The sequence below is a fragment of the Mesocricetus auratus genome, unplaced genomic scaffold (assembly GCF_017639785.1).
Source record: "Mesocricetus auratus isolate SY011 unplaced genomic scaffold, BCM_Maur_2.0 Super-Scaffold_100008, whole genome shotgun sequence".
Taxonomy (NCBI): domain Eukaryota; kingdom Metazoa; phylum Chordata; class Mammalia; order Rodentia; family Cricetidae; genus Mesocricetus; species Mesocricetus auratus.
Genome location: NW_024429192.1, coordinates 47,096,006 through 47,117,329, shown reverse-complemented (window position 1 = coordinate 47,117,329; position 21,324 = coordinate 47,096,006). Strand labels below are relative to the sequence as shown.

The following is a 21,324-nucleotide window of genomic DNA, read 5'->3' as shown; positions in this document are numbered from 1 at the left end:
TGGCACACTTTACCTCCTTAGCGTCTCAGCAGACAAAAGAGTGAGTTCCTGTTACTCCCTGCTTGTATCCTGTTTCCACCCAGCTAGCTCACTTCCTGTCTGTACAGACCTCCAGGCCTCTATGGTTAACTAGTGGCAAGCTCCATTCTCTGACCTTCAGACAGATATCACCACATACAGAGTCCTTTTGTTGCCCTAAAATCATCTTTGCTCTGTGCATTTTTCCTTCCATTTTCTCTAACCCATATTTACTCTAGCCACAACTATGGGTTTCCCACCATGCCACAAGGCAGCAGTAAGTGTGCAGTTTTTCCAGTTTTTCTTCAAGTTTAGTCATGTGCATTTAATTTTCCTTCGCATCTCTTAATGGCCCAATAGCCCTCTCTACCTCTTTCTTTAACTTATGATTTCCAAATGTGGTCAAGGGTATCCTTAAACTTCTAGCTGTCCGTCTTCTACCTCCAAATCCCTAGAATTACATGAGTATATTATGTCCACTTCTGTACAAGGCTGGGGCTTGAACTCAGGGTGTTGTGTATGCTAAGCAAGCTCTCTACCCACCTAGGTATGTCTTCAGCTCTGACAATTTCTTTCAAGCACCGAGTGATATTGTTATTTCCAAATGTGACAATATATTTTCCTGTTTGTTTACAAAGAATATCTTGTTGGTGTCCAAATTTTGGCAATTATGATGGAAGCTAATTTACGTTCTTAACAGCAATGTATAGATGTATATGGGCTCCCCTTTCTATGTATCTTATCTGCATGTGTGTGGTTGTTTTCTTTTTCTATTTTTATTTATTTAAAATATTATTGCATTATTTTTACCCCCTATCCTGCCTCTAACCTGTAATTGCCTTCTTAATGTTTATCATTCTGACTGGTGTGAGATTTTGTTCTCAGTTTGCATTTCTCTGATTGTTAGTAATATGAACATTTTCCATATGTTTATTATTCATTTGTCCTCCTTTTTGAGAATTGTCTGTTTATTTCATTAACTCATTTGCTAATTGGACCATTTAATCTTTTGGTTTTTTTAAATATTCTGTGTATTAGCTCTCCGGGAGATATATAGCTAGTAAAGATCTCTCTCTCATATGTGTCTTTTCACTCGATTATTTCCTTTGCTATACAGAAACTTCTTCATATAATAAAATATCTTTTGCCAATTACTGGCCTTACTTCCTGAGTGACTAAAGTCTTGTCTATTGCTCTATCTTGAATGTTTCTTCTTCTCTTTCTTCTATTAGCATATCTTAGTTAGGGTTTCTATTCTGTGAAGGGACACTGTGACCATGGCAACTCTTAATAAGGATAGTGTTTAATTGGGGCTGGCTTACAGATTCAGAGGTTTAGTCCATTGTCCTCATGGTGGGAAGCATGGTGGTACACAGGCAGACATGGTGCTGGAGATGGAGCCAAGGGTTCTAGATCTGGATCAGCAGGCAGCAGGAAGAAAGAATGATACTGGGCCTGGCTTGAGCTTTTGAGACCTCAAAGCCTACCCCAGTGACAGAGTTCTTCCAACAAGGCCACACCTCCTAATAGTGCCACTCCTTGAGACTAGGGGGGGGGCATTTTCATTCAAATATCCACACAGCATCCGAGTTTCAGGGCTTATATTAATGCCTTTGCTCCATTTGAAGTTGATTCCTATGTGATATGTGAGATAGGAATCTGCTTTCATCCATCTACATATAGATATCCAGTTTTCACAGCACTATTTTTTTTGACAAGGTTGTCTTCCTCCAATGTATATTTTTTATATCTTTGCTAAAAATCAGGTGGCTGTATTGCCAAGGCTGTTGGTTTATCTCCACAAATTGAGAGTAAGGGTGTATTGCTGAAGACAACATCTTTGTAACTCATTGGACATGGAGAGGTCAAGCTGGTGCCAACCTAGAACCTTCACCTCTCCTGACTAGTGTTCATGGTATTGGAAGGTATTCTGCATGCTTCCATAGACTCAGGGAACTCTATGGAAGTGGAGGTAGAAAGATTACAAGAGCCAGTGGGGGAGGGAAGACAACCAAGGAAACAAGACCTTCTAGACACAGAAGGACTGACACATATGAGCTTACAGAGACCCTGGCAACATGCACACAGTCTGCAAAGGTCTAACCCAGATGGGTTCCCAATGCTGAGAGAGGAAGTGCAAAGAGTCCCATCCGTAACCCAGAATCTATCTCAAATTGATAACTGCCCACAATGGAAAAGTGATTTTTTTTTTCTCCAACAGAGTCTAACTTAAGAGTAGGTCCCATGCCCAGCAGTAGATGGCCAACACAAAATGAACTTGTTGGTAGTTTTGGAGTTTTTTTGGTGTCATAATGCTTTGTCTGGGCACATTTTTTTCCATACAGGTCTTTTGTTTATATATGATGGTTTTTGGTTTCGTGTGTTTATGGGATTTCTGTGTGTGCAAATATGTGTGTCTCTATCTCTGTATGTGTTTCTTGTGCTTCCTCTTTGGCTCTTTTCTTTTCTTTCTTTTTTTTTGTTTGTTTGTTTTTATTTTATCTTACTTTATTTCTACTAGTAATTTTTAGATGTTAGCTGTTTGCTTTCTAATGAGAGAGAGAGCAAGAAAGGGTGTGGATTTGTATGGGTGGGGAGGATCTGGGAGGAGGGGAAATCATAATTAGAATCTATTTTATGAAAAATCTAATTTCAATTGAAAATCAGGTGGCTGTAGCTTTGTGGTTTATACCTGTGTCTTCTATTCTGAATTAAGTAAAGAAAGAAGAAATTTCTTCTTCCATCTCCAGCCTCTCCCCTTTCCTGTAACCCTTTCCTTTCCAGTTCAATGTGATCTTACTTCTGTTTTCAGGTCTTTGGCTTTTATTTTGTTTTCCCATGCAATAACATGTGTCACTTCGTTTTCCAGCAAATGACAGGCTTGTTCTTTTTGTAAACTTTTATGTTTTTAACTGAAGATTTTCTGTACTTTTGCTGTCTCTTGTTATTTAGCGTAGATAATGTTTTGCTTTTGGTTGAGACATACATTTCATACATTTGCAATTGTCCAGTTCTACTATTAAAAAGCACACTAACACTTCACAGTAGTGTAAATACCTTAGGATACTAAAATAATTCTATTCTTTTTATCCTGTCTCTTGTTTGTTTGTTTGTTTTTTGGTTTTTCGAGACAGGGTTTCTCTGCATTGTTTTGGAGGCTGTCCTGGAACTAGCTCTGTAGACCAGGCTGGCCTCGAACTCACAGAGATCCGCCTGCCTCTGCCTCCCAAGTGCTGGGATTAAAGGCGTGCGCCACCAACGCCCGGCTTATCCTGTCTCTTTAATTGTCACTTGGAAAGCATGAAATATTGCAGATCAGTGTTTAAGAAACCAAATTTGAAGTTGATTAAGACTAGTTTTTGTTTTGTTTTCTAAAGCCGTGTATCATTATGTAGTCCAGGCTGGCCTCAAATTCACTTTGTGGTCAGCTGCTCTGACATTCATGATTCTCCTGCCTCCCCCTCTATGCAGGTATTCCTGGCTTGGGGGTACTATAATTTGGAGAAATTCTACAGAACTCAATACAAGTAGGTTGCAGGAACTATGTAACAAGAAAGTGGGCAGAGGAAAGGAGCAGCAACCTGTCCCTACCTCTCTTCTGCTTCACTTCCTGAAAGCAGGAAGAAAGAGAGGATGAACTCTTCGTAATTCTGTTTCTGCAGTTTTTGAGGATGATTCTGCTTCTTCGTCTGTATAGTGTTCATTATTGGACCAAATGGCTTTCATTAGGGGATGACACCTGGAGAAAGGAATTTAGCCAAGTTATCTTATGCGGAATGCCTACACTGGACCTGGCAAGGGCCTGGAAGAAGGAAAGGAGGTTTACTCTACAAACTATTTGATAAAATAAGGTCATTCATAACTGGGAAATAATTGACAAATATCTTGTAAATGTAATGTTCAAGATGTTGACATATCAGTAATGATTGAACTTCTAATTATTGCCTTACAGTTGTTTAAATATTTAAACATTATTATTTAAATGTTTTCTAGAGTCAAGTTGTATGAATGGGAATCAAACATCACAGAATGGTTCATTACGTGCAGAAGGTACTCTTCTTCTTTATCTTGTGGCCAGCACTGTGGGTATGTAGAGTTGACTTGCTTAGAAACAGGAGCTCGTGCCTTGGCTGCTAGACAGATTTAGGATGAGTAGAACAGACTGGTAATGTGAGGGTTGTAGTGTGAGGGACCCTGAGTAACTGCCTCTGAACCTTTGCTGTCTTAGAGGAAGAAAGGCTATGGGATTAGCACCATTCCAGGTCTGTGTTGAAGAACCTTCTGTCATCTATTTAGACCTTGTTTTGGATCTGATTTGTGAGGACTTGAGGGCCCTGAAGATGCAAGTGACATAGAAATAGGATAGCTGAGATAGTTGGTACAATGTTTATCAGAAGCAAGGTTTATTCACAGCGATTTCTGCCCCTGTTAAATGATGACATTATTGACTTTTTGTCACAGGTGACTGTAACAGATAGTTTTGTTGTGTAATCACCGCTCAGCAAACTTGTATCCAACATGGGCTCTTTAAGTCAGTGTACAGGCAGTGTGAGGTTTTATGGTGAGACATGTGTGTAGCCCAGAGACCTTGAAATTTACTTTAGAAAGTGAATAATGTATTTAATTCTGATAGATTAAACATATGGAACTAAGAAATGTGGGAAAAATTCAATTTTGCTAAAATTCATTCATTAGCCAAGCGACACTCTAATGTAACTTCATATATGCTGCTGTGGACAGACTTAAAACACAGGTTTCCTTTTCTCATTCTCTGTGTGTGTCCAGTTAGTGCTCCAGTGTCTGCACAGATGGGTACCAAGGCTCTGCTGTGCTGCATTCCTATTTCGTGGACAAAAGTAATATTAATAGCGTGGAAAATAGCCCTCAGAGGCCAACCTCCCTGCACAATGTCCTACAAAGTAGAAACAAATGAGACAAATGAAATCAACTGTACGGACAGGAGAATCACCTGGGCCTCCACACCTGACCAGAGTCCTGACCTTCAGATCAATACAGTGGCCCTCGGTCATGATGGACATTATTCTTGTGAGATAGCATCAGCTGAAGGGCATTTTCAAATGATACATGACCTCCAAGTTCTAGGTAAACAAGTTGTCACATTATGTGGCATTTCACCAGATTTTAAACAAAATCAAATATCTTTGGAATTTGTGAAAGTCTGAATCTTTTTTTCCCTTGTATCTCCACAGTCCCCCCTGAAGTAACCCTGTTTCCAGGGGACAACAGAACTGCAGTTTGTGAGGCCATTGCAGGCAAGCCTGCTGCTCAGATCTTTTGGGCTCCAGCTGGGTATCATGTCACTAAGAATGAATCCCACAGCAATGGCTCTGTGACTGTCAGGAGCGCATACCATTGGGAACACAACACTGTGTCTGCGGTGGTCTGCTTTGTCTCCCATCCAACTGGCAACCAGACTCTGACCATAGAACTGAACGAAGGTGGTGAGTATTGCTTTAATTTTTTGACTTTGTTTGTTTGCTTGTTTATTGTGTTTGTGCATGTGCCATGTTAAGCATGTAGAGGCCAGAGGACAACTTGTCTTTCTAACAAATGGGATAGCACTCTGCTCTTCAGACTTGACAGCAAATGATTTTACCAGCTGAACTGTCAGCAGCCCCCCTTTTTTTGGTTTGTTTTGTTTTTCTTGTTATTGTTTGGTTCTTCTGAGATAAATCTTTGCAGTCAAGATTGGTCTTAAATTCATGATTGCATTTGTCTGCTGTCTGAGTGCTGGGATTATACAGGAGGTGTTTCTTCCTTCAGAGGAAACTGGTATTTATCTTACTCTTTAAGTAGTAGCTAATGAATAATCCAACACTGAAGATCATTTGAGCTGCTTACTTGGACTTTTCTCTAATGCTAGGAAATGAATTAGTGTGCTGGAGAAGTATTTTGTAAGTCCCTATCAAGTGGGAAGAATTGTCAGTACTAAATACTTCTTATCTGTAATTCCCTAAATGCCTTTTATTAGGTTCGCCATAAAACATTGTCACACTTCAGTGCTGTGTAAACATTAGCTCTCAGATTAATGATACAATACCTCAATGTTTGTGTTGTTTCTTCTCTTCCTGATTCCCCTGTTTCTTCCAGTTGTCCAAAGTGAGAGTCAGTTTCCCTGCTCATTCTGTCTTGTCTTCTGAAGCCAATATTTATCAGAAATTCTTTATACATTTGAAACTTGTGATACAATGACAAAATGAGAATATCCACAGCTTTTTTTTATTATTTTAATTTTAAATAGCTTGCTTCACATGTCAATCCCAGTTCCCTCTCCCTCTCCTCCTCCCACATCCCCCCCCAGCCTCCCACCTATCGCCACTTCCATCCACATAGGAGATATCTAGAGTCTGTCATTTCACTCAGGGCAGGGTCCAGGCACGACCCTAACAATCCAGGCTGAGAGAGCATCCCTCTTTGTGTTATAGACACACAAAGTCTGTTTGTATGCCAGGGATAAACACTGATCTACTGCCCAGGGCCCCATAGGTTGCCCTGGCCTCCTCACTGACTCTCACACTCAGGGGGTCTGGGTCAGTCCCATGCTGGCCTCCCTGCTGTCGGTCTGGGGTCCAAGAGCTCTCCCCTGTTCAGATCAGCTGTCTCTGCTGGTTTTGCCAGCCCATTCATTGCCAATTTGCTCATCGCTCCTCTCTCTCTGTCACTGGGTTCCATGGGTTCAGTTCAGTGTTTAACTGTGGATGTTTGTTTCTGCTTCCATCAGTCACTGGATGAAGGTTATAGGATGGTTGTAGACATCAAGTTCATTATCAGGAATGGGCATTTAAGGTGGTCTTTCCACTATTGCCAGTTGGTGTCATCCCTTTAGATCACTAGAGATCTCACTATTGCCAGATCTAGAGGTCTCACAAGTGCCAGATCTGTCTTCTAACCTATGACTCCCTCTTCCCCCTACTCTATCCCCCCACTCAACCTTCCTGTTCTCCCATGACCTACTCTCTCTTCCTCTTCTCCCCCTCTTTTCTTCCCAGCTCCCACTCTCCCCCAACCCTCGCCGTGTTTCCAATCTGTTCAGAAGATCTTGCCTCATTCCTCTTCTCTGGGGTACCATGCATATCTCTCTTAGGTTCTTTCCTGTTTCCCAGAATCTCTGTCAGTGAAAGTGCAGACTGGCACTATCCTGATCCATGTCTAAAATCCATAGATGAGTGAGTACATACCATGTTTGTCTTTTTGTGACTGGGTTAACTCACTCAGGATGGTTTCTTCTAGTGCCATCCATTTACCCGCACATTTCAAGATTTCCATTTTTTTTTCTGCTGAATAGTATTCCATTGTGTAAATGTACCACATTTTCTCTATCCACTCTTCAGTTGAGGGGCATCTAGGTTGCTTCCAGGTTCTGGCTATTACAGATAATGCTGCTATGAACATAGTGGAGCAGATGTCCTTGTTGTATGAATTTGCATCTTTTGGATATATGCCTAAGAGTGGAATTGCTGGATTTTATGGTAGATTGATTCCCATTTTCCTGAGGAATCTTCATACTGATTTCCAAAGTGGGTGTATGAGTTGCCACTCCCACTAGGAGTGGAGGAGTGTTCCCCTCTCTCCATATCTTTTCCAGCATAAATTGTCTTCGGTGTTTTTGATTTTAGCCATTCTGACAGGAGTAAGAAGGTATCTCAAAGTTGTTTTGATTTGCATTTCCCTGGTGGCTAAGGATGTTGAGCACTTTCTTAAGTGTCTCTTGGCCATATTAGCCTCCTCTATTGAGAATTCTCTATTTAGTTCTGTACTCCACCTTTTCATTGGATCCTTTGGTGTTTTGGAGACTTGCTTCTTGAGTTCTTTGTAAATTTTGGAGATCAGCCCTCTGTCAGATGTGGGGTTAGTGAATATCTTTTCCCATTCTGTATACTGCCTTTTTGTCTTGCTGACTGTGTCCTTTGCCTTACAGAAGCTTCTTAGTTTCAGGAGGTCCCATTTGTTAATTGTCAATCTCAGCGTCTGTGCTACTGGTGTTATGTTCAGGAAGTGGTCTCCTGTACCAACTCGTTGAAGAGTATCTCCCACTTTCTCTTCTAAGAGTTTCAGTTTGCTTGTATTTATGTTGAGGTCTTTGATCCATTTGGACTTCAGTTTTGTGCAAGGCGATAGACATGGACCTATCTGCAGTCTTCTGCATACCAATTCCCAGTTATGCCAGCACCATTTGTTGAAGATGCTTTCTTTTTTCCATTGTATAGTTTTAGCTTCTTTGTCAAAAATCAAGTGTTCATAGGTGTGTGGGTTAAAATTAGGGTTTTCAATTCAATTTCATTGGTCTACCTGTCTATTTTTGTGCCAATACCAAGCAGTTCTCAGGACTATAGCTCTATAATAGAGCTTGAAGTCAGGGATGGTGATGCCTCCTGAAGTTCCTTTATTGTATAGGGTAGTTTTGGCTATCCTGGGCCTTTTGTTTTTACATATGAAGTTGATTATTGTTCTTTCAATGTCTGTGAAGAATTGTACCAGTATTTTGATAGAGATTGCATTGAATCTGTAGACTGCTTTTGGCAAGATTGCCATTTTTATTATGTTGATCCTACCAATCCAAGAGCATGGGAGATCTTTCCATTTTCTGGTATCCTCTTTGATTTCTTTCTTTAAAGACTCAAAGTTCTTAATATACAGGTCTTTCACTTCTTTGGTTAATGTTATCCTCAGATATTTGATGCTGTTTATGGCTATTGTAAAGGGTGACGTTTCTCTGATTTCTTTCTCAGCCACTTCATCATCTGTATATAATAGGGCCATTGATTTTTTTGAGTTTACCTTGTATCCTGCCACTTTGCTGAAGGTGTTTATCAGCTCTAGGAGTTCCCTTGCAGAGTTTTTCGGATCACTTATGTAAACTATGATATCATCTGCAAATTTTGAAAGCTTGACTTCTTCTTTTCCTATTTGTATCCCCTTGATCTCCTTTTTTTGTCTTATTGCTGTAGCTAGGACTTCAAGTACAATATTGAAGAGATATGGAGAGAGTGGACAGCCTTGTCTTGTTCCTGATTTTAGAGGAATTGTGTTTGATGTTAGCTGTTGGTTTACTGTATATTGCTTTTATTATGTTCAGGTATGTTCCTGTTATCCCTGATCTCTCTAGGACCTTTATCATGAAGGGGTGCTGGATTTTGTCAAAGACTTTTTCAGCATCTAGTGAGATGTTCATGTGGTTTTTCTTTCGCAGTTTGTTTATATAGTGGATTACATTGATAGATTTTCTAATATTGAACCATCCCTGCATTCCTGGGATAAAGACAACTTGATCATGGTGGATGATTTTTCTGATGTGTTTTTAAATCCGGTTTGCTAGTATTTTATTGAGTATTTTTGCATCGATGTTCATGAGGGAAATTGGTCTATAGTTCTCTTTCTTAGTTGTATCTTTGTGTGGCTTGGGTATCAAGGTAATTGTAGCCTCGTAAAAAGAGTTTGACAGTGAGCCTCCTGCTTCTATTGTGTGGAATATTTTGAGGAGTACTAGAATTAGCTCTTCTTTGAATTTCTGGTAGAATTCTGCACTGAAGCCATCTGGGCCTGGGTTTTTTTTTTTTTTTTTTGTTGAGAGACTTTTGATGACTGCTTCTATTTCATTAAGGGTTATAGGTCTGTTTAGATTGTTTATCTGTTCTTGATTTAGTTTTGGCAAGTGATATCTATCCAGGAAATTGTCCATTTCCTTCCTTTAAATTTTTGAATTTTGTGGAGTACAGATTTTCAAAGTATGCCCTGATGATTCTCTGGATTTCCTCAGTGTTCATTGTTATGTCCCCCTTTTCATTTCTGATTTTGTTAATTAGCATGCTCTCTTTGTCTTTTGGTTAGTTTGGACAGATGTTTGTCTATTTTATTGATTTTCTCAAGGAAGCAACTCTTTGTTTCATTGATTCTTCTCAATGTTTTCCTCGGTTCTACTTGATTGATTTCAGCCCTCAATTTCATTATTTCCTGGCATCTGCTCTTCCTGGGTGAGTTTGCTTTTTTTTTTTTTTGTTCTAGAGCATTCAGCTGTGCTATTCATTCTCTAGTGTGACTGTTCTCAGGTTCTTCATGTGGGTGCTTAGTGCTATAAACTTTCCTCTCAGCACTGCTTTCAGAGTGTCCCGTAAGTTTGGGTATGTTGTGTCTTCATTCTCATTGAATTCCAGGAAGCATTTAATTTCTTTTTTATTTCTTCCTTTACCCAGGGATGGTGCAGTTGTGCATTGTTCAATTTTTATGAGTTTGTAGGGTTTCTGCGATTTGTGTTATTGTTGAATTCTAATTTTAATGCATGGTGGTCTGATAAGATACAGGGGGTTATTCTAATTTTTTTTGTATCTGTGGAGGTTTGCTATGTTTCCTATTATGTGGTCAATTTTAGAGAAGGTTCCATGTGGTGCTGAGAGGAATTATATCCCTTTGTGTTTGGGCGGAATGTTCTATAGATGTCTGTTAAACCCAGTTGGGTCATAACTTCTTTTAGTTCTTTTGTTTCTTTGTTAAGTTTCTGTCTGGAGGTCCTGTCTAGTAGTGACAGCAGAGTGTTGAAATCTCCTACTACTTGTGTGTGAGATTTTATGTGCGATTTGAGTTTTAATAATGTTTCTTTCATGAATGTAGGTGCCTTTGTATTTGGGACATAGATGTTCAAAATTGAGACTTCATCTTGATGTACTTTTCCTTTGATGAATATGAAATGTCCTTCTTCATCTCTTTTGATTGATTTTAATTTGAAGTCTAGTTTGTTAGATATTAGGATTGCTACACCCACTTGTTTTTTGGGCCCGTTTGATTGGAAATTCTTTTCCCAACCCTTTACTCTGAGGTAACGTCTGTCTTTGAAGTTGAGATGTGCTTCTTGTATGCAGCAGAAGGATGGGTTCTGTCTTTGCATCCATTCTGCTAGTCTGTATCTTTTTATAGGCAAGTTGAGACCATTGACATTGAGGGATATTAATGACCATTGATTGATGATTCTTGTTTGTGCTTGATTTATTGATAGTGGTGTTACTGTGTGTATGTTCTCCTCCCTTTTTCTTTTGGTGTTTGGTAAAGTGAGATTATCTATTGCCTGTGTCTTTGTGAGTGTAGTTATCTTCATTGGGTCTAGGTTTTCCTTCCAGCACTTTCTGTAGAGCTGGATTCATGGATATGTATTGTTTAAATCTGGCTTTGTCATGGAATATTTTGTTTTCCCCATCTATGGTAATTGAAAGCTTTGCTGGATATAGTAGTATGGGCTGGCATCCTTGTTCCCTTAGCATTTGTATGACATCTGTCCAGGATCTTCTGGCTTTCATAGTTTCTATTGAGAAGTTAGGTGTAATTTGGATAGGCCTGCCTTTATATGTTATTTGGCCTTTTTCTTTAGATGCTCTTAATATATTCTCTTTATTCTGTAGGTTTGATATTTTGATTATTATATTGCGAGGTGACTTCTTTTTCTGGTCCAGCCTATTTAGTGTTCTGTAAGATTCTTGTATTTTCATAGGCATATCTTTCTTTAGGTTAGGGAAGTTTTCTTCTATGATTTTGCTGAATATGTTTTCTGTACCTTTGAGCTGTATTTCTTCGCCTTCTTTTATACCTAATATTCTCAGGTTTGGCTTCCTTCATGGTGTCCCATTTTGTGTTAGGAATTTGTTGGTTTTGAGATTTTTTTTGGTTGACTACTGTATATCCTCTAATGAGTCTTCAACACCTGAGATTCTCTCTTCCATCTCTTGTATTCTATTGGTGATACTTGCATCTGTAGTTCCTGATCGTTTACCCAGCTTTTCTATTTACAGCATCCCCTCTTTCTGTGTTTTCTTTATTGTTTCTATTTCAGCTTTCAATCCTTCAACTGTTTGAGTTGTTTCCTTCATTTGTTTGGTTATTTTTTCTTGGTAGTCTTTAGATTCTTTGAGATCTTTGTTTATTTCTTGACATTTTCCCCCCATTTCATGGATTTTTTTGTTTGTTTTTTCTTCTATTTCTTTAAGAGATTTCCTCTTTGAGGGTCTCTATCATCTTCATAAAATAATTTTTAAGGTCTGTCTCCTCTGCTTCATCTATGTAGTACTTTTCAGGTCTTGCTAGCGTTGGGTCTCTAGATTCTGGTGGGGTCATGTTGGTCTTTCTATTGCTGAGTGTGCTCTTATTCTGTCTTCTTCCCACCTCTGCTTCCAGTGGGTGCAGGTGAGGTCTTTCTGTCTCCACTGCTCTCCTTCTTTCCTGAAGCTGAAGCTGGGGACGCTGAAACTGAAGCTGGGGACGCTGAAACTGAAGCTGGGGTCGCCGGAGGTGGGGGCCTGGAAGGGCTTATGCCTTTCCTGAAGCTGGGGTCGCTGGAGCTGGGGGCCTGGAAGGGCTCCATCCACAGCTTTATATTGAGTTGCTGAATACAATATGACAGCTAGGAGCAAACTCTTTGCACAACATGACTTCTCATTCACAGCTGTATAAATATGAATATCATTCAAAATGTTCTGACTTCCAGGGTAATCTGCCAGTCCCTTCCTTTTTCTATCTGAGGAAACAGGGTGGCTTAGTATACTGCAAAATAGCAAGTAATAGAAGAATGTCCTACATCATATTTTTTCTTTTCTTTCCTTCCTTTTTTTAAGTTGGAAACAAGCTTGTTTCACACTTCAATCCCAGCTACATCTCCCTCCCCTCCTCCCCATACCTCCCTACCAGACCACCCCTAGTTCCCCATCCAACCTCCACTCTGATCCCCAGGGAGGATGAGGCACTCCATGGTGGATCTCCAGAGTCTGTCATTTCATCCAGGGTAGGGTATAGGCCTTCCTTCAATAGTCCAGGCTGAGAAAGCATCCCACATTGTGGCATGGGCACTGAAAGTCTATTTGTATGCCAGGGATAAATACTACCCAAGGCCCCATAGATTACCTAGGCCTCCTCACTGACACCCATATTTAGGGGGTCTGGGTCAGACCCATTCTTTCCACACAGCCATCAATCTGGGGTCCAGGTGTTCCCCCTTGTTCAGGTCAACTGTTTCTGTGGGTTAACTAACCCAGTCTTAACTCCTTTGGCCATAAGTTCTCCCTTTCTGACACTGGATTCCAGGAGTTCAGTTCAGTGTTTATCTGTGGGTATCTGCCTCTGCTTTCATCAATCGCTGGATGAAGGTTCTGTTTCCTAGACTCTCTGGGAATGGGATTGTAGGCTGGTACTCCCCTGATTCATGTCTAAAATCCATAAATGAGTGAGTACATACCATGTTTGTCTTTCTGTGACTGGGTTACCTTACTCAGAATGGTTTCTTCTAGTGCCATCCACTTGCTTGCAAATTTCAAGATTCCATTGGTTTTTTTTCTGCTGAATAATATTCCATTGTGTAAATGTACATTTTATCTATCCACTCTTCAGTTGAGGGGCATCTAGGTTGCTTCCAGGTTCTGGCTATTACAAATAATGCTGCTATGAACATAGTGGAACAGACATCCTTGTTGTATGAATTTGGGTAAATGCCTAAGCGTGGAATTGTTGGGTCGTGTGGTAGACTGATTCCCATTTTCCTGAGGAATCCTCATACAGATTTCCAAAGTGGCTGTACAAGTCGGCACTACCACCAGCAGTGGAGGAGTGCTCCCCTTTCTCCACATCCTCTCCAGCATAAATTGCCATTGGAGTTTTTGATTTTAGCCATTTGACAGGAGTGAGATGGTTTCTCAGAGTTGTTTTGATTTGCATTTCCCGGATGGCTAGGGATGTTGAGCACTTTCTTAAGTGTCTCTCAGCCATTTTAGACTTCTCTACTGAGAATTCTCTATTTAGTTCTGTACCCAAGTTTTTGATTGGATCCTTTGGTGTTTTGGAGACTTGCTTCTTGAGTTCTTTGTAAATTTTGGAGATCAGCCCTCTGTCAGATGTGGGGTTAGTGAATATCTTTTCCCATTCTGTGGGGTGCCTTTTTGTCTTGCTGACTGTGTCCTTTGCATTACAGAAGCTTCTCAGTTTCAGGAGGTCCCATTTATTAATTAGTAATCTTAGCATCTGTGTTACTGGAATTATGTTCAGGAAGCAGTCTCCTTTACCAGTTGGTTCAAGAGTGCCTTCCACTTTCTCTTCTAACAAGTTCAGAGTGGCTGGATTTATGTTGAGGTCTTTGATCCATTTGGACTTAAGTTTTGTGCATGGCAATAGACATGGATCTATCTGAAGTCTCCTACATGTCAGCCTCCAGTTATGCCAACACCATTTGTTGAACATGCTTTTTTTTCCATTGTATAATTTTAGCCTCTTTGTCAAACATCAGATGTTCATACATGGATGGGTTAATGTCTGGCTGTTCAGTTTGATTCCATTGGTCTGTGTATTTTTGTGCCAATACCAAGCTGTTTTCAGGACTATAGCTCTGTAATAGAGCTTGAAGTCAGGGATGGTGATGCCTCCAGATGTTGCCTCATTGAACAGGGTTGTTTTGGTTATCCTGGGTCTTTTGTTTTTCCATATGAAGTTGATTATTGTTTTTTCAAGGTCTGTGAAGAATTGTGCTACGATTTTAATGGGGATTGCATTAAATCTGTATATTTATTTTGGCAAGATTGCCATTTTTACTGTGTTGATTCTACCTATCTAGAGCATGGGAGATATTTCCATCTGGTGTCTTCTTTAATTTCTTTCTTTAAAGACTCAAAGTTCTTGTGATATAGGTCTTTCCCTTGTTTGGTTAGCATTGCCCCAAGGTATTCTATGTTGTTTGTGGCTATTGTAAAGGGTGATGTTTCTCTGATTTCTTGCTCAGCCCTTTTACCATCTGTATATAGTAGGGCTACTGATTTTCTTGAGTTGATCTTGTATCCTGCCACTTTGCTGAAGTGTAGGAGTTCCTTGGTAGAGGTTTTTTTGGGTCACTTATGTAAACTATCATATCATCTGCAAATAGTGAAAGTTTTACCTCTTCCTTTCCAATTTGTGTCCCCTTGATCTCCTTTTGTTGTCATATTGCCCTAGCTAGAACTTCAAGGGCAATATTGAAGAGGTATGAAGAGAGTGGACAGCCTTTTCTTGTTCCTGATCTTTGAGGAATTGCGTTGAGTTTCTGTCTATTTAGTTTGATGTTGTCAGTTGGTTTGCTGTATATAGCTTTTATTGTGTTAAGGTAAGTTCCTGTTGTCCCTGATCTCTCCAAGACCTTTATCATGAATGGGTGTTGGATTTTGTCAAAGGCTTTTTCAGCATCTAGTGAGATGATCAAGTGATTTTTGTTTCTCGGTTTGTTTATATGGTGGATTACGTTGATGGCTTTTCTAATGTTGTTCCATCCCTACATGCCTGGGATGAATTCTACTTGGTCATGGTGGATGATTTTTCTGATGTGTTCTTGGATTCGATTTGCCAGTATTTTATTGAGTATTTTTGCATCAGTGTTCATGAGGGATACTGGTCTGAAGTTCTCTTTCTTAGTTGTGTCTTTTTATGGTTTGGGTAGCAATGTTATTGAAGCCTCATAGAAAGAGTTTGGCAAAGACCCTTCTTCTTCTATTGCATGGAATACTTTGAGAAGAATTGGTATAAGCTGTTCTTTGAATGTCTGGTAGAATTCTGCACTGAGGCCATCTGGCCCTGGGCTTTTTTTTTTGGTTGGGAGACTTTTGATGACTGCTTCTATTTCCTTAGGTATTATAGGTCTATTTAAATTGCTTATATGTTCTTAATTTAATTTTGGCAAGTGATATCTCTCCAGAAAATTGTCCATTTTCTTTAAATTTTGAATTTTTTGAAGTACAGGTTTTCAAAGTATGACCTGATGATTCTCTGGATTTCCTCAGTGTCTGTTGTTATGTCCCCCTTTTCGTTTCTGATTTTGTTAATTTGCATGTTCACACTCTGCTGTTTGGTGAATTTGGATAAAGGTTTGCCTATCTTGTTGATTCTCAAAGAACCAACTTTTTGTTACATTGATTCTTTGTATCATTTTCCTAGTTTCTGCTTTACTGATTTCAGCTGGCAATTTGATTATTTCCTGGTATCTACTCCTCCTGGGTGAGTTTCCTTCCTTGTGTTCTAGAGCTTTCAGCTGTGTTGTTAATTCTCTAGTATAAGTATTCTCCAGTTTCTTCATGTGGGCACTTACTGCTATGAACTTCCTCCTGTAGCACTGCTTTCAAAGTATTCCATAAGTTTAGGTATACTGTGTATTCATTCTCATTGAATTCTAGGAAGTCTTTAATTTCTTTTTTAATTTCTTCTTTGACCCAGGAATGGTGCAACTGTGAATTATTCAATTTCCATGAGTTTGTAGGGTTTCTGCAATTTGTGTAATTGTTGAATTCTAATTTTAATGCATGGTGGTCTGTTAAGGTGCATGAAGTTATTCCAATTTTTTTGCACCTGCTGAGGTTTGATATATTGCCAAGTATGTGGTCGATTTTTGAGAAGGTTTCATGTGGCACTGACAAGAAGGAATATTCTTTCCTATTTGGATGGAATGTTCTATAGGTGTCTGTTAATCCCAATTGGGTTATAACTTCTGTTAGTTCCTTTGCTTCTTTGTTAAGTTTCTGTCTGGTAGTCCTCTCTAGAGGTGAGAGTGGGGTGTTGAAGTCTCCCTCTACAAGTGTATATGGCTTTATATGTGATTTAAGTTTTAGTAATGTTTGTTTTATGAATTGGGTGTCTTTGTATTTGTGGCATAGATATTCAAAATTGAAACTTCATCTTAGTGGATTTCTCCTGTGATGAGTATAAAATGCCCTTGTTCATTTTTTTTGATTGATTTTTATTTTAAACTCTAATTTGTTAGATATTATGACTTCTTCCCCAGCTTGTTTCTTGGATCCATTTGATTGGAAAATCTTTTCCCAACACTTAACTCTGAGGTAATGTCTGTCTTTCAGGCTGAGGTGTGTTTATTGTATGCAGCAGAAGGATGGGTTCTGTCTTCAAATCCATTCTGTTAGCCTGTGTCTCTTTATGGGTGAATTAAGGCCATTAATATTGAGGGATATTAATGACCATTGATTGCTCATTCTTGTTTGTTTTGGAATAGTTGATGGTGGTGGAATTATATGTGTATTTCCACCTCTTTTTTTTCTTTTGGCTGTTGGTAAGGTGGGATTATCTATTGCCTATGTTTTTTCTGGTTGTAGTTAAATCTCTTGGTTTGGAGTTTTCCTTCGGAACTTGCTGTAGGGCTGGGTTAGTGGATATGTATTATTTAAATCTGGTTTTTTCATGGAATATATCCTGTTTTCTCTATCTATAGTATTTAGAAGACAGCATGACATCACTTCCATTTAGCAAAGCAGCAGTGGTAGTGCCTCTCTCCTGGGCTCATTATTTTTCTCACCACCTAGTTTTGAGTGTGTTTCAGTACCAGACATGAATTCCTCCTTCATTTTATCAATGAAAAAACCCTATTATCTGGATTTATCGCCATTGAACCATAAAATTTCCTGTCTGTCATTACAGGAGGCAAGGCATTAGGATCATATATTTCATACATCATCCTATCTATCATTTTTATTTTGATCATCGCAGGATGCTTTTGGCTTTGGAAAAGCAGTGACTTCAGGTATTAACTGATAATTTTTTCTTCAATCTTATTGGATTAGAAAAAGCTGAGGAATATATGGGACTGCCTGATACACTGAGAGTAACAACAGTGTTCTCATAAGCAAAAGGAACACGTGAAGTGTTAATCTGGAATAACTTTGCATGGTGACAGTCTTTAGTGAGCTGCTCTGGTGTGCAATCACTGTGAGTCAAGCCAGTAAGGGTTGAGAATCTGGGTATGTTATTTTTTAATTTGAGAAAATAATTACCATGATTCTTTTTATGTAACAAAGAGATTGTATCACATATATTTTATTGCATCAAGTTCCCATCTCAAGATTTTGCTTTTTTAATCTCAGATTCAGAATTTTATTATTTTTATAATAACTGCAAATCAATTGTATTCTATTCATTTCTGATTTACTGAGACTTACATAATAGTTATCAGAATAGTTCGATACTATAATTGTTTATTCTAAACAATGATGCTGCTTGCATCCACTCCAGATTATTTTATTTCATTTTTTTAGAAAATGTAAATGGACAAGACCAGAAGCTTCTCCAGTTGTTGAGGAGGTAAGATAAGTGAAAGAATATTCGTAAATGTTAAAGCCACATGGTTTTAATCTGGCAGCATAATCTGTAATTTGCATTAATATTCATGTTTTAGTTGAACAAAACAATTCTGATTTTACATTGTTAGTAGTCAAATTTACTTAATCTGCTAGTTACCTATTAAATACTATTTATAATCTATCCAATACACTTTTTCAACAGAAAAATTGCACCTTTGTCACTTTTGTCCTATTGGACTGTAATCTCTGGAGAAATCAAGTAGGTGTTTCCTTCTCCAGGAACTTGTGTCTAATTCTGGACTTCCCCCTTTCAGCACCACCATCAATTTTCTCTTCTCCAGGCTTTAAACAGCCTGACCCTTAGTCTCCTATAACCAGCTTCTTACTGTCTTTGACTCATCCCTTTGAAATACTTCTCACATCACCCCATTCCTTTACATTTCTACTTTTCCCCACCAACCATCTCACCCAAAACATAGATAATCAACAAATGTTTTGACAGATTATTAGAACAAAACCTTGTTCACATGAGTCATGTATGTATATATATATATATATATATATATATATATATATAAAAGCATTACTTGTAGATGCTAACATGGTAGAAAAAAAGGGGTGATTTGGGTCATGATTTCTGGCTCTTTAAATGGATTTTGACTTTGAGCTTTTTCCAAGGATGAAATGCAACCTTATGCTAGCTACACAGAGAAGAGCAATCCACTCTATGACACTGTGACCAAGGCGGAGGCATGTCCAGCATCGCAAGGTGAAGTCAACGGCACAGACTGGCTTGCTTTATCAGTCACTGAAAACTAGCACAAAGAAAAAATGAATCAAGAGACATAATTACTGTTTTGCTTTCCTTAAAATTCTACAATGGAAAGATGACTTGGGAATTAGCTCTTCAAAAGTTATTAGAAACCACAAATGTTCTAATGGATTTGCATCTGTATTCTTCTGTGACTGGAGGTTTGGAATCTTTGCTGCTACCAGTTAGTTCTTTGAAGAACTGATGTAATTATTGCAAAGAAAGCACAAGGTTATGACACAATATCAAATTGTGCAATACAGTATGATGAAAACTGAATTTCTTTAAGACATAACTACAAAAGGAACAATCATTACTAAAGAGTTTCTCATGAATTCTTCCAAAAAATTTCTCTGTATATGACATGCCAATGGTTTATGTGTGCATTTATATGTTTATTTACATATGTATATACACACACATCATTTTGTCAAGACAGCTCTTCGTCAAAACATGCTGGAATGCTTGACTTATAAAAGTTAATAATGTGAGTCTTGGGAAACTTTATATAACAGCATAAGCAAAACTACCTCATTCTTTTAATGTCTATGTAAAATTCTATGTATGATTATATTGTAATTTAATTAATCATGGTCCTTGGATGGGCCTTTAGATTTTGTTTTGTGTTTGGTATTATACAATATCAAATAGAATGTTTCTTGTGGGTAATCTCTACATTATTTGAGTACATTGTGAGATTTCTTTGAGTGTAATTGTCTTGTCAGTATTTTTATTATCAATAGATTAGTTAAACTGTGCCAATTTACATTCCCGCCAATTGTGTTTGAATGTGTCTTTCTCCATGTTCTTATTCTTGTATCTTTAATATTCTCACCTCCACAGTTTCTATCCCATTTTAATTAAGCAGTTGGTTGATGTGTCTTAAGATTATGATATTAACTCTATTATTTTTAGAAGTGGATTCATGTCTTTGTCATGTCTTCAAGAGAAAGACAGCTTTTGTAATGACAGTAATTTTCAACTCCTTGTATAGCTACAGAGATGCTGACATCTCATGCATAACAGTTTTACACATGTTATGAGTTGTGTACTTTTAACATTCTATTCTGATGTATTTATCAAATAGCAAGTGTCTTTGGACTATCTCTGTAGGTGGGACAACTTGGAGGTATTTACACAATAAAAGAATGATAATGGGTATATAAGTTCCCTCCATTTTGGTTAAGAGAGAGATACGGGAAATACAAATATTAATAATGTAAATTATTTTTTACTTGTTAAAAATAAATCTGTTCCCCTTTATATCAGGGAAAATATTTAAGATGGTACTTTAAAAAATCTTACTTTGTTTGCTTTGTTCTTTTGAGACAAGACCTTGCTTATATCGAAGGTAGTTCCTTGACTCACCATAGAGGTCAGGCTGGCCTTCCACGAACTGTGATTACAACTATGTGGCAACATATACACAAAAATCTTTTTAATTACAATAAAATGGTAGAAATTAAAACAAGGCTCATTCACTCTTCATGTATTCCAGCTGAGACATTTAAGTTAATTGTTTTGTATACGTAAGTATTTTTTCTTTTCTTTCTGGAAAATCATATCTTTTCCTTCTTCCTATTTCTCACCACCCTCACTCCACTTTGGAAGTTATGCATTATAACATTCATGTATTTATGGCTATGTTTTATTTATGAACATCTAAAAATAGTAGTATGGAAGTATAGTTGAAATTTAAGGTTTATCCTTTTTTAAACTTTTTAATTAAATTTCTTAACTTATTTTACATACTAACCACAGTTTCCCCTCCCTCTTCTCCTCTGCCTCCCTTCCCCCACTTCCTGCCTATTATTCCTGCATCAACTCCTCCTCTATTGAGAAAGGGCAGGTCTCCCTTTAGAGTAAAAAACACATGGCACATCAATTTGAGGCAGGACTAATCTCCTCCCCAATGCTAGGCAAGGCTTCCCAGCATGGGGAACCGGTTTCCAAAAGCTTGTTCAAGAGCCAGGGACAGGTCCTGATCCCACTTGCTGGAGGGGATCCACAAACAGACCAAGCTACACAACTGTCACCCTTGTCACCCGCACCCACATGCAGAGGGCCAAGGTCAGTCCTGTGCAGGCTCCCTAGGCTTTATCTTTGTATTAGTTAGACTTTTCTAGTAGAAGAGAACATATATTTATTAGATGGCTATTTTCACACAAGAAAAAGTGGAGAATCTAATAACTGCTCAGTTCATGAGCCTGGGTGTCTTAGCAGTCCCAAGCTGTTACTGAAGGCCTAGAATATTCTGGGAGAGCCATTGGTCTTCAGTTCACATGGAGGAGGCAGAGAAACTGAGTCCTGATGTCTGTGAAGAAGGAAATAGCAGAGGCAGCTGCTGCACAGGAAGTTTTTACCTGTATTTGGTCATCTAGACATTCTTGTCCTGCTACTGAATGA

The 21,324-nt window shown here is 38.5% G+C and overlaps 1 protein-coding gene across 2 annotated transcripts in view; it reads left to right on the top strand.

Moving 5' to 3' along the window:
- LOC106021521 (cell surface glycoprotein CD200 receptor 1) overlaps positions 1 to 20,386 on the top strand; it is a 34,667-nt gene extending 14,281 nt beyond the window's left edge. The window contains exons 2-7 of one of the 2 annotated variants that reach the window (XM_040750776.1): positions 4,012 to 4,068; positions 4,804 to 5,121; positions 5,229 to 5,480; positions 17,449 to 17,551; positions 18,063 to 18,108; positions 18,775 to 20,386. In XM_040750776.1, coding sequence (XP_040606710.1) covers positions 4,012 to 4,068; positions 4,804 to 5,121; positions 5,229 to 5,480; positions 17,449 to 17,551; positions 18,063 to 18,108; positions 18,775 to 18,846 — 848 coding nt within the window. In that variant the 3' untranslated portion in view covers positions 18,847 to 20,386. The remainder of the gene's footprint in view (positions 1 to 4,011; positions 4,069 to 4,803; positions 5,122 to 5,228; positions 5,481 to 17,448; positions 17,552 to 18,062; positions 18,109 to 18,774) is intronic. The other variant, XM_040750775.1, reaches the window with a different exon arrangement.
- The last annotated feature ends 938 nt before the right edge of the window (positions 20,387 to 21,324 follow it).